Source organism: Macrotis lagotis, chromosome X, assembly GCF_037893015.1.
Source record: "Macrotis lagotis isolate mMagLag1 chromosome X, bilby.v1.9.chrom.fasta, whole genome shotgun sequence".
In the NCBI taxonomy this organism is placed as follows: Eukaryota; Metazoa; Chordata; class Mammalia; order Peramelemorphia; family Peramelidae; genus Macrotis; species Macrotis lagotis.
In genome coordinates this window covers 152,477,869-152,491,845 of record NC_133666.1, presented here as the reverse complement: position 1 = coordinate 152,491,845, position 13,977 = coordinate 152,477,869, and the positions used below count along the sequence as shown (strand labels likewise).

Here is a 13,977-nt window from a genome sequence, read left to right as displayed (position 1 = left end):
GTCTATTCAGGCTGCATGTATCCTGGATACTAACTGAGAATTCCTTCAAAACTTCAGGACTTAACTCATTCAAGGGAAGATTGCCATATTCAGTGTCTGCTGCTTAGTGCTCATTCTCCACAACCTTTTTGTGACCTTTGACATCATCTATCACCCTTTCCCTCCTTGATCTTGATCTTCTCTTTTTTCTGGCTTTTTTGATAACATTTTTTTTTCACAGTTCTCTTACCTCTCTGCTCCTTCTGTTTTCTTTTGTTGGATCCTTTCCAGATCATGCCTTTTAACTCTAGGTTCTCCTCAGGGATCTTGGCTCCTTCCTCTTTTTCAATTCATTTATTGATCTCGTTCGCTCCAGTGGATTTAATTACTATCTATATGCCAACAGTTCTCAAATCTACCTCTCCTTCCCTTTTGCTGGATAGGCAGACCTCCAGTCTTTCATCTCTAAACTGTCTTTCAGACATCTTCAACTGAATGCACAATAGACATCTTAAACTCAACATGTCTAAAATAGAACTCATTATCTTTACCTCTTTTCCCTTTCCCTATTACTGTAGAGGACAGCATTATTTTCCTGTTGTCTTGGGCTCACACCCTAGGTGTCATCCTTCACTTCTCAGGATCTTTGAGCCTTCCTCCTAACATATAGTCATCAATCTGTTGCCGAGGCCTGTTAGTTTCACCTTTGTAGTATCTTTTCTGTCTTGACCTGCCATCACGGTGGTATAGACCTTCTTCACTTAGGTACACTTGAAAATTGGATTTGAGATTTTTATACATTTTTGCATCTTGTACTTATAAAAATTGGGAATGAGTTGCCAACTGATGGAAACCCAGGAGTCAAAAAGAGTAGGGCAAGAAACACTGCTTGATCTTTGCTTCTTATTCCTCCCTCGAATTTTGAGGCAATTGGCAGTTAATAATAGTCTACTGGTAGATCTACCTGCCTCAGACCTCTCCCCACTCCAGTCCAACTTCCATTCTGCCACCAAAATAATTTTCTAAAGCTGAGGCTTGACCATGTCATTGCCAAGCACCCCTAATTTGATATACTAAAGTATAAAATTTGTTAGCTCCTTTTGATTTTGGGACCAAATGTTCTATTTGACCTTCAAAGTCCTTATCCTGATCCCCTCTTACTTTTCCAGACTTTTTGCATCTTACTCCCAAACAGGAACTCTGTGATTCAGTTATGTCAGCCTCCTGGTTGCTACATGAACAAGACATTATATCTCTTGACTCTGGGCCTTTTTTCTCTGGTTGTACCCCACATCTGAAACATTCTCCCTCCTTCACTTTGCCTATTGACCCCCACCCTGACCCCAGTTTCCTTTAAATTTAAATTAATCCCATCTTCTCCAGGAAATGGCTCCCAACTCCTCTTAATTTTAGTTTCTTCCTTCTCTTGATGACTTGTTTTCTATCTTGTCCATAGTTGTTTGCTTGTAGTTACCTCCATTAGATTGTGAACTCCTTGGGGCAGAAATGCCTTTTGCCTCTTTTTGTATCCCCAGCATTTAGCACAGATTCTGTGGCACACTTACTGAGAAAACATCTCAAAAACCTCAACGGGTGTACTGATAGCATGGAGAATTTACAACTAGCCAGGATGAAGGAACACATGACTATAAAAACAGACAAATCAAAGCACAGAGATTTGGGGTTAGTGAACTTAATTGAGTACAATTTGACATTCCTGAACTGAGATTGTTACTATTGTTTTAGTACAATTAAGAATTACTTTTTAAATTATTACAATTGATGTACATAGTTATGATATTGTCATCAAGAAAAAGGTTAAATTTTGTTCTGTACTTTTAAGAAGACAGAAAAAATATGTAATATATATTTTTGGAAGATTGATGGTTAAAATGGTTAACAATGTTTTTATGAAATTAAAACTCTTCCATTATACCAATATTTACAATTTGGGAATCAAAAAGTGGAGCTCCACTTCATTATCTTTTATCTTTAGAGAAAGCTATAAAAATAAAAGAATTTCTTAAAAAACAAAGCAATTTTCTTAAAAACTGCTTTGGCTATGGTATTATTAAAGTCTAATATTAAAGTAAACTAGCTTTTATAATATAAATATGGACTCTTAGACTATATCCTTGTACTTAAAACACATTGATCATTGTTCACAAGGAAGATATTAAGGGACTTGTCCTTTTAGATTTGCCCCCCCCCCCCTTTTATTTTTATTTTTTATTTTTTAGGATTTTAAGTGGCTTGACCAAGGCCACATAGCTAGGTAATTATTAAGTGTCTGAGGCCGGATTTGAACTCAGGTACTCCTGACTCCAGGGCCATGCTCTATCCATCGAGACACCTAGCTGCCCCTTGCCCCCTCCCCCCTTTTAAAGAACAATTAAACCAAGGAAAATAAAACAATCCTAGGGCCTAGAGGGGTAGTTAAAGTAAAATAATCTAGTCCTTTTCAGGGTTTGAATGCCTTGGACTTTAGAATTTCTGAAACATAACTTTCAGTTTCTTTTTTCTTCTACAATAGTCGTGGTAATAGGTATTAGATATAGATGAGGAGAGAAGTTGGTTGAGCTAGTAATGATTGTTTGGATACAGAAGACCATGTTCAATAGAGCATCAGTTGCCCATTAAAGTTTTGACTGGTATTTCCATGACTTTGGGTTGTTAGATTTCACAGAATAGATTGGTCCTACAGAATATCCTCAGACCTGCCAAATAATCCTTGGTCTATATAGACTTAGTAGGTAATTTATTTTAATATTGATTCAGTTCTCTTTTGTTCTGTAGGGCTGCTTCACATAGAAATAGCTTATCAATAAGGAATCTACAGTCTGGTATCATCTCGAATACAGAAATGGAGGAATTCTCAAAATTTGATCACTTAAAATAGAGCGACGGGAGCGGCTAGGTGGTGCAATGGATAGTGCCCTGGAGTCAGGAGTACCTGAGTTCAAATCCGGCCTCAGACACTTAATAATTACCTAGCTGTGTGGCCTTAGGCAAGCAACTTAACCCCATTGCCTTGCAAAAAATAAAAAAATATAAAATAGAGGGACAGTTCATAAACTTTTGAAAATCTTAGGGAATAAGTATGTGACATGTGTAATGACAAATGTATGCCAAGGAGGAAGATGTGAGAGAACTTAATATTTTAACATGGGACAATTTCCAGAATGGAATTGTGGTACCATCCAAGTACTATAGGATATACAAGACTGAAGAATAGATCACATTTGGAAGATATCTGCTTAAACATGGTTGGTAAGATTATATTAACCACCCAAAGGAGTGACTTGAAAAGGGGGGGGGGGGAGTCATGTATTGGGCTTGCTGAATTAACCAGTCTAGACATAGGTGAACATTACTTTGACACTATCAAACTCTTAGTGGTTAAAAAGAAAGAAGGAAAGAAATATTTTCAAAATAGCAATGTGGGAGGCTTTTGGTTTAATATGGATTTTCTTCATTAATCTTTTCAAAGTAGCTTTTTAAAAAAAGACTAGGTTCAGCTATTTATTAACTTATTTGTTGAGCACCTTTAAGACATTGTCCTAAGGTTTTTCTATGCTGACTGCTTTTTTTACTAAGTAATTTTAAAAATTGAATTCTCTTTTTGAAATCATCTTTTGAAAAAAATTATTGAATAATCCACAAATAGAAAATTACTTCTTCTTGTTTTAACCAGGAACCTTTTGAGGATGGCTTTGCAAATGGAGAAGAAGGTACTCCAACCAGAGAAGCTGTAGTCACTTACACTGCAGAAAGTAAAGGTGTGGTGAAGTTTGGCTGGATAAAAGGTGTTTTAGTAAGTATCTAAACATTTTTATATTTGCCAGGGTAACTTCCCACACAGAGGACAGTTTAGGTGCTACTTCCTATGGGAGACCTTACTTGATTCCCTACAGTTATTTCCTCTCCTTTTGAAAGTTTTTTTTAATATTACTTTATAATTAAGTATATAGCATTTGTATTTACTTTTTTGCATACTTGTAGTATTCCATCAGTAGGATATAAGCTCCTTTCTCAAGGACTATTTTGTTTGTTTTTTGTATTCCCTGAACCTAACATCAGTTTCATGTTTATAGTAGTATTTTATTAATTTTGTTTAATTGCATTTTAGTTATTGTGGAATATTATCTGTCAGTGGGTTCTCAGGAAAGTTCATTGTTTTCCAAATTTAATTCTCTTATGAATCCTCTAGGAAAAGACCATATTAACTTAAACCTAGGCAATCTTTCTATTTCTATTGTTTAAAACCAAACAAATGTTTCCATCACTTATGTAATCAGCTCATTCACTGCTTCTTAAGTACCTACAACTCAGTGTATGTACCTTGTGTTTACTTCTTTGTGTACATGGTGGGCTTTCCCCAATAGGTCAGAGACAGTTACGTTTTTTTTTCAGGACTTGGCACAATGCAGTGTCTTGCATGTGATAGGTGCTTGATAAATGCTTATTGAAATGATGGTAAAATGCATTTAACAGGCAAATAAATCAATTTGAATCTTACGTACACTTGAAAGTCAAATTTATGATTTTTACAGATTTTTGCCTATTCCAGCTTTAAAAGCCGGGAATGAAGGGTCCAGCTGATAGGAACTATGGAGTCAAAAAGAAGAGTCTTGCTTTTTTTAGGGTCAACTGGTAATGGAGTTGCCGAGTTAATAATAGTTTTTATCAGTACTGAAATAAAAAAGGAAAGATAAGTAGCAACAATAGAGGATTAAATTATTGATTTTTACTAGGAATAAGGTCTAGAGATAGAATCGGGATAGAAGAGTTTGAATATAGAGGAATCTGATTTTGAGATTTAGAAGAATGATGCTAATGAGACAGTTCAATGTTCTTGCTGAAAGAGAACTTAATGCAGCAACCTGGGGTCTGTGTTCTATTTAACATTTTTATTACTGACTTGGATAAAGCCATAGATGACATGATCATCAAATTTGCAGATCCAGACATAAGGCTGGGAAGGATGACTAGCACAGTAAGATGAAAGAGCCAGAATCCAGAATGATTTTTATAGTCTCAGGAGCATTGAACTGAATCTAATGAAGTGAAATTAAATAGGGTTACATGTGAATTCTTATATTTGTATACAAAAGATCAACTTCAGTGTTACAAGAAGGGGAAAACTATCTAAGCCATTATTGTAAATGAGATCTGGAGATTTTAGAAGGCTGAAAAATGAGTATGAGTGAACATTGTGCTGTGGCATCCTAAAAAACTGACTTTGACCTTGGGACATAACTTCTAGGAAATAGGGAGGAGATAGTTCCGCTGTATTTTTTACTCAGTAACCCTCATCTGGTTGCCAAAGTTTAAAAAAAGACATTAATAAGTTTTCAAATATCCCCAGTGGTAATTGGGGACCTATAGGCCCCCTTAAGTCCATCCTTATCATATAAGAATCAGTTGAAAGAATTGGGCATGCTTATTCTAGAAAAGAGAAAATTCAGGAAAATAAGGTGGAGGTAGACGCTAGCTGTCTGAAGATATTTGAAGAGATCTCACAAGAGGGAATGTATTAGATTTTTTTGTTTATTTGGTTCAAGAAGGCAGATGTTTTTAAAGAAGCAAATTTAGGTTTCATGTCAACACCAACTTCCTAAATGTGAGAATTGTCCCAGAGTAGAACAGATTGCCTTAAAAAATAATGATTTCTTCCTCATTATGGTCTTTGAAGCTAAACCTGAAAGACCACTTGTGAGGTATGTTCATAGTAGGAGGACCTCAATGGATGGGGAAAAAAATTATAGTTCCCTTCTGTTCTCTCAGGTTCTATAATTCTGGGAGATAAGCCAGGGTAGATAAGAAGTTGTACTGGGTAGTGTTACTTTGTCAACTCTTGTAACTTAGATACTTGACTTAAAATTTTTTTTAAAGGTTTCTTGAAAAGGATTATGTCAAAGGTTTATAATCTTACATTTGGAAAATAAATAGTAACGTGTAGTCTATAGAAGTTAAATTTTATGCAAGGTAAAGGAGTAATAAAAATAGAATTTGGTTGAGCAATTTTCAGAAAAACAGAAACAGTATAATCCCTTTTCCCACAAAGATCTTCAAAATATTCATAGTAACCTTTTTTTTTTTTTTGACTTATGGCTTCTATCAGTGTCATATTTATGATAGGCATTGTCTTTTATTATTGTTTCTTGGTTTCCTAGATTTTTCCTTCTTAGCTCTATTAAGCTTTTTATTACATCATGTTTAACTTCTTGATTAAAACAGGAATAGCTTTACAGCAATTATTTATGAAATTATCATTGGCTATTAGTTTTTCACTATATTTTAGATCCCTTCTGTGTATTACTCCTTTCCCAGGTACGATGTATGTTAAACATTTGGGGTGTGATGCTCTTCATCAGACTGTCATGGATTGTGGGTCAGGCTGGGATAGGTAGGTAAACCTTTATGCTGTTTTATTTAGCTGGTAATTATATAGTTAGTATAGAAAAATGGTGGTACATGATCAACAGTACTTTGTTTTGTCTTGACAAAATTTAAAAAAAGATATTTTGAGCAGTGTATTATTGATCCTAGGATACCTTCATCCTCAAGGGTATTTTTTAAAACTTCATTTTTACTTATGAAATAAATTGTAGACTTTAATCATTTGTTTATATTTATAGAGCTTTATAGTTTACAAAGCACTTTCCCTGTAGATCAAAGCAAGTCCAAGCCAACACCCGATTTGTAACTTGCTCAATATGACATAGCTAGGAAAAGACAGAATAGAATTGAAAACTCTATGTTGCCTCTAGTCAACCCAATAGATAAGAAATTCCAGGTGTAATGATACAGAAATGTAGTTTAGATTTATTTTCTCTGTTTTAAAACAATTTTTGTTAACAATTAAAATATCTATCTCTTTTTCTTTAAAGGTCTGTCAGTTCTTGTTATAGCAATGGCTACTGTTGTTACAACGATTACAGGATTGTCTACTTCAGCAATAGCTACCAATGGATTTGTAAGAGGAGGTAAAGTTATTGTTTTTAAAAGATATTTCTTTCTAGTCTCTTACATCCCTGTAAAAACCACCTTTTAAAAATAAGATTAAATTTATGTTTCTAAGCTTTTTGTAATCTTAAATTATATACAAAATAAAGAAAATATTTTGCTTCTTTAAAGTGCTAGTTTTATGTTGGAGGCAGAGGTACATCAGAAGAGGCAAAATTTTGTTACTGCTCCTTTAAATTTGATTAACTTTTCTGTTTTAATGTTTATATTATAGAATATATTTTCCCATTTTGAAGGGTAAAGATAATCTGAGCTCCTTCCATGAAACAAAAGGTATTATAAATCCACCACAAATTATTATGTGGATACACTTTTGTCTTATAGATCGGGTACTGTATACATTAGATAATTATCACAATAGAGGTGAATTTGGGAAATATTACTAAGATTTGTTTAAAAACTAGAGGATCAAATTTTAACATTTGGAAATGTTAGTTGGTGGATAAATAGGATGCTGGACCTGGAGTCAGGAAAACTTATCATTCTAAATTCAAATCTGGCTTCAGACACTTTTCTAGCTGTCTGTCCCTGGACAGATTTAACCCTGTTTACCCCAATTTCCTCATCCATAAAAGGAAAAGAAAATGGCAAACCACTCCATTATCACTGCTAGGAAAACCCCAAATACAATCATGAAGAGTTGGATATTACTTAAAAGAACTGAACAATAACAAATTAAAAGTACAAATAAAATAATTAACAAGCAATTCTAGACTCACTAGAATTTGACTAGCCTAATTATTTTGCTACTGGATCAGTAAGTATTTTTTGGCTATTTATGAGAATATAAAGAAATATAAGACAGAGTCCTTTCCGTCATGATGAATACAGCCTAATTGAAGACAAAAAGATAATTACATAGGTAGCAGTACTGGTAATAAGTACTAGGTAAGTTTTCTAAGCAACTTCTTGGCACAGTGGATAGAGTGCCAGGCTTAAAAGTCAGGAAGATTCATCTTCTAAGTTCAGATCTGGCCCCAAGACACATACTGTTGAACCTTGGGAAAACTATCTAACCCTGTTTGCCTCCATTTCTCATCTGAAAAAACACGCTTGATAAGGAAATGCTGAACTACTACATTATTTTTGCCAAGAGAATGCCAAATGGGGTCATGAAGAATAGAACACAACTGAAATGACTGAAGAACAACAACAAAGATTTCCAAGTATTCAGTCAAAGACTGGATAACACTGGTCTGGGATGTTGCAGAATTGATTCTTGCTCAGTTCCAAGGTGGTCAGCTCAGCTCCACTCAGCCTCCATCATATCAGCTGAATTATAGGATATAGACATAGAATCTCACACTGAGTTGATCAGTTATGGAATTTATTGATAATCCATTAATCAGTTTGATAAACAAAGATATTTGAGTTTGCAAATTAAATTGTCCAACCAACTCCTCTTGAATTTTGATATTTGTTTTTTTTTTAGGTTTTTGCAAGGTAAATGGTGTTAAGTGGCTTGCCCAAGGCCACACAGCCAGGTAATTATTAAGTGTCTGTCTGAGGCTGGATTTGAACTCAGGTCCTCCTGACTCCAGGGCTGGTGTTCTATATCCATTGTGCCACCTAGTCACCCTTTGATATCTGTTTTGATTCTGAAAGACAATGGCAAGAGCAAACATCTTAATCTCAGTAATTAGACCTATCCAAAACTTTGCAGACAAATGCTGAGCCTTTGGGGATAAGAACCTAGAGGGTAGGATTAAGGAGAATGATTAGGGTCCCAGAAGTTTTAATTGCAGCAGAAAAGGGAAGATGAGCCTTTTACAGACATACCAACCTATCGTGAGCATGTTCAGCTTCTTTTAAATATATCCATCAATAGATTTAGTAAGTAAACATAGAAGAGATAGAAACTCTTTTCTTTGGTGTCAGATACCTAATAAAACGTCAGTTATTTTAACTGTGTAAGTGCTTCTTGAATGAATTGTCAATGATCCTTTGGCCCAGAGAGATAGTCTTAACTAGTTGGGGTAGGCTTTGAGTAGATGGAAAGAGGAGAAGGACATTTTAAGTGCCTCAATCATGTTCATTTGGATTGTAAACCATTTTGATATTAGAAAATTGAGAGTATCCATAGTCATCTAAAAAAATTGCTATAAATCATTATTGATTACCATTTCACTTTTTTTTAAGTGCATTTTTTAAATAAATTTTTCAAAAAAGTGTCTGGCTACATAAACAGAAGTAGTCATCAACTGAGAGTCTGTAAAGTGTCGATTTGCTTAATAAAAAATGAAACCATTATCAATGATATGTTATAAATTATTTAAATTGAGCAGCTGGAGGATTCAAAAGTCCTGACCTCAGATACTTACTAGCCTTGTGACATTTAACTTTGCCTTAGGTTCTTCTTCTGTAAAATGAACTAGAGAAGGAAATGGCAAAACCATTCCACTATCTTTGCCAAGGAAAGCTCAAATGGCATCAGAAAGAGTTTTGAAAGACTGAAAAACAACTTAAATAAATGGTGTACTGAAATTTTATTAGCAAAATAAAATTGACCAAGACTTTTGCTGTGGACTTCTTTAAAGTTTTTATCATGAAAAGGCAAGTTTAGCTTTATTAATTTAGACTTTTTAATTGTCAGTTGAGCTCAAATTACCTTTCAAGTGATTCAGTTAAAAAAATATGCTCAGGGGTGACTAGGTGGCACAGTAGATAGAGCACCGGCCCTGGAGTCAGGAGTACCTGAGTTCAAATCCGGCCTCAGATATTAATAATTAACCAGCTGTGTGGCCTTGGGCAAGCCACTTAATCCCATTTGCCTTGCAAGAAAAAATGCTCAAACATAAAAGTGAAGTTAGTTGTGAAAGCAGCATATTAACATTTTTGCTTTTTACTATTTGTGATGTGATTAATAGTGTCTTTTGATCTGATTTCTTCATAAGTATCAGTTATGCATTTTTAAAAATTGTATGTTAAGGCAAAGCATTTTAAATCAAAATTCAATATGAATTTTTAATACATATTTGATTCCTTGAAATGTTAACATTGTCTTAGATTCTGGCTCACAGGAAATTTTGTATATATATTTTTTATTAATTTTATATGTTGTTCCCCCTCCTCCAAAAGATTATAATCTCCTTGAGGACAGCAACTGTTTCATTTTTGTTTTCTATCCCTAGCATCTAGCTTAGTGACTAGCTAGCTCAATATGTATAAAATATAACTTATTATCTTTCTCCTCTCTTCTGAACTTCCCTTATTGTCAGCTTCCCTTAGTCACCCCACTTATCTTATCAGTCTCCAGATGTTGCCATTTCTTTCTGTACTATATCTTTATCATTTTCTCCTTTTACATAGCCACTACCTAGGTCAGGCTTCATCGCCTTTTGTAGTAGATATAAATTAGGATTGCCAGTTAAAGATTGAAGATTGAGAGTTGCTTTGTATAGCGAATGAATTCATATGCCCCTTGGATTTTAAAACTGCTTAGGATTTATTATAGATTATTGCAAAGTATACAGATTAAAACTTTTCTCCTCCTGAAGAAGTGACAAGCAGTTTGAAGACAGAAGTGAATAACGAGCTAGGTGAGGTTGCTCAGGAGAAAGGTGGAGAGAGAAAGAAAAAAACAGGCAGAACTGACCAGGCCAGAGAGGGGACTGACCCCAGCATGAGTCCAGTTCAGGTTTTTATAGCCTTGCCCATTATCTGGGCACTGAAGGTAAAGGGGAAATCACTCCCCTTTTAAATTTTACATTTACTCCTATGGAACCATAGGAGTCAATTTGCATCTCAGGAGCAGAAAGCCTTTTACACCTTAACAAAATCAAACAGCACAGGAGACTACAAAATCTGTTTCCAACTACAAATCCTCCCACATTAACAATTTTCTGCATCACTTTCACCTAGACAGTTAATGTCTCTGCCTCAAATCTTTTCCACTCCAACCCAACTTCCATTCTAAAATTTTTCTGAAGTACAGATCTGACTATATCAGTTCCTTGAGTAAACTCTCTGCTTCCCCATTTTTCTCCAGGAAAAAAGCCCTCTGGCATTTTAAAGCTCTGCACAACTTGACTTCTTTCTACCTTTCCAGTCTTCTTACCTTCTTCTCCCACTCTGCAGTCTAGCTACCCTTGTCCTTGTTATTCCTCAGCATTCCCTCTTCCATTTCAGTGCCTTTGATATTGGTGGATCCACATTCCTGGAATGTTCTTCCTCCCATTTCCGACTTTCAACACTTAGAATTCCTGGCTTTCTTTTGGATTCAGTTTACATGTCACCTCCTGGAGGCTTGTTCTTGTGCCCAGCTGCCTTGGCTATACCCTTCTGGTTACCATGCTTCTATAATGTATTAGCTTGTATATTCTGATTTATTTATATTGTTTTTCCCCATTAGAATTTAATCTTTAAGAGTAGGTAATTTTTGTTATTCCTTTGTATCCCTACAACTTAGTGCAGTGCCTTATTAGGTGCTATTAAGAATTTTTATTCAAAATAAATTGGAAATCTATAGTTTTTCCTGGTCTGTGCTTTACACTTGTCAAATAGTGAATTTAAATAAAATACTGATTGTTAAAGTCAACACAGTGGTACTTGAATGCTATTCCATATCCAATTCCAGTAAGTTGCTTCATGGTAAACCTACCTATTGCACTCTTTCTGATAAAAATTATGAATCATTGGTGGCATTTCTTTAAAATAAAGACAGTTTTGACTAAAATACCAATATTGCTTGTTTCAGTATTGGGAATTTATTGCTTTGCTTTTGTAAATTAAGGCTTAATTTATTCAAATGATGAGTAACGTTCATGAGTTAATCTGAGCTAGTCTATATAGGCTTATTGTGTGAAGCATTTTTCTTATCTAGAATTTACTTAATCACAGTGCAAAAATCAGAATGAGATGAAATTTTACTGTACTATAACAAGTATTTCTGTACCTTAGTTGATCAGGATATTTGGGATTTAACTTCTTTGGATTATAGAGTTGAGAGTTAGAAAGAACCTAAGAAGTTGTATTATCCAACCCCTCATTTTACAGTGTAGGGAAGATTGAGGGTAGAAAGTTTGAACAGTGACTAAAATTGACAGTTGAAACTACAATTATTTGTAGAACCATTCAAAGAATTATTCATGATTCAATTAATGGAAGTGTCTATTTTTGGTCAAGAATGTAAATAATAGTGTAAAAAATGTTTTCCATTGCATGATACAGTGAAAATTTGAATGCAGGTTATTCAGGTTATTTGCTGATACATGCAAGAAATCTTTTGCACTAAGGGGCAGTTGGGTGGCACAGTTGGATGGAGCACCAGCCCTGGAGTCAGGAGGACCTGAGTTCTAATGTGACTTCAGACACTTAATCATTACCTATCTTTGTGACTTTGGATGAGTCACTTATCCCCATTGCCTTCCAGAAAAAAATCTATTGCCCTAACCATGTATACTATCAAAATGTGAAGATACAAGTATCTGCATGTATTTTTGGCATCTTTGTCATTTAAACAGTCACATCAATGGGGTGGTTAGGTGGCGTAGTGGATAAAGGCACCGGCCCTGTAGTCAGGAGTACCTGGGTTCAAATATGGTCTCAGACACTTAATAATTACCTAGCTGTGTGGCCTTGGGCAAGCCACTTAACCCCGTTTGCCTTGCAAAAACCTTAAAAAAAAAAGTCAAATCAAGTCAAAAGCTTTAAGTCACTTCTCAGTGCCAGACACTGTGCTAAGTACTGAGGATACAATTAAAAAAAGAAATACAAACAAAAGCCCTCTTGATGCAGATCCCTTCTAATGGGGGGAGATAGCAAGCAAGCAGCCATACTAATTAAATCTATGTGGAATAAATTGGAGAAAATTTTAGAAGGAAGGCACTAAGATTAAGGACTGGGACAAAGAAGGTTTCTTGTAACAAGACTTGAAAGAAGCCAGAGAATTCAGGATGAAGAGAGCATTCCAAGTAGGGGGGGAGAGCCTGTGAAAATGTCTGGAGTCGAGATAGATAGAATATCATGTTATCATGACTTGAATAATTGCGTGGATTTAAAATGTTGTTATTCATTTTAATTTTTAAAATCTTCATGTTTTGGAAATGATGGAAGAACCCCAGATACCTGGTAAAAACATCAAAGTTGTAATGATTTTAGAGGTTTTGTTTAGTTGCCTAGAGCACTTTAGCATATCTCCTCAACCTAACTTCCATTTTTCCAGGACCAGCTTCTCCTCTCCATTTACAAGGTCAGGACCTCTTAACCTAGACTTTTACAATTGCTTTTCTCCTTAGTGTCAGCTAGCAATTAGAATTTTCCCCGAAACTTACTGATTCTTTGCACTATTCATTCAATTAACACAGTTCAACTGGGCTCTCAGACATCCTATGCAGTGATCTGGTTTCTGATACAACTTTCCTTGGGGCAGTCTGGAAAATATTGTGACCTCAAGGGCCACCCCTCCACTGGATTTTCTGACCTGGGTCCAAGTTACTTGTAGAGGCTCCTTATTTGTTTCTGCTGTAGAACCCCTAACAGAACAGATCTTAATACAAGTTGGCACAGACTCTTTTTTTTTCTTTTTGGTTTATTTTATATTATTGCACTAATTTTGTTATAAGAGTAAACATGACCCCCCCCCCCCCAAGAAGATGAGAAACCTCAATAGTGAGAGAGAAAAAAATGTACTTCAGTCTGTGTTCAGATTCCAATGGCTCTGTCTCTAGGGTGAGAAGTTGCTTCAACATTTTCCCCCAGTTGCTTATTACAAGCTGTATTTCCCTCCACTCTATTCCTCCCCACTCTCATTTATTCTATTCTCTCTCTCCTTTCATCCTGGCCCTGTCCAAAAGTGTGTTATACCTAAGCATCTTCTCCTATATAATCTTCCTTCTCTTTTATCACCTATTCCCCCTTCCCTCCTCCCCATTCCCCCTTATCCCATCCCTTTCTTCTCATTTTTTCCTAAGGTAAGATAGATTTCTATACCCTATTAATTGTGCATGTTATTTCCTCTGTGAGCCATTT

The 13,977-nt window shown here is 35.3% G+C and overlaps 1 protein-coding gene across 1 annotated transcript in view; it reads left to right on the top strand.

Annotated features, from left to right (window-relative positions):
* Positions 1–13,977, top strand: part of SLC12A2 (solute carrier family 12 member 2) — a 127,573-nt gene that overhangs the window by 42,756 nt on the left and 70,840 nt on the right. The window contains exons 2-4 of the mRNA XM_074201273.1: positions 3,674–3,793; positions 6,313–6,388; positions 6,873–6,968. Of these exons, the coding sequence (XP_074057374.1) occupies positions 3,674–3,793; positions 6,313–6,388; positions 6,873–6,968 (292 nt within the window). The remainder of the gene's footprint in view (positions 1–3,673; positions 3,794–6,312; positions 6,389–6,872; positions 6,969–13,977) is intronic.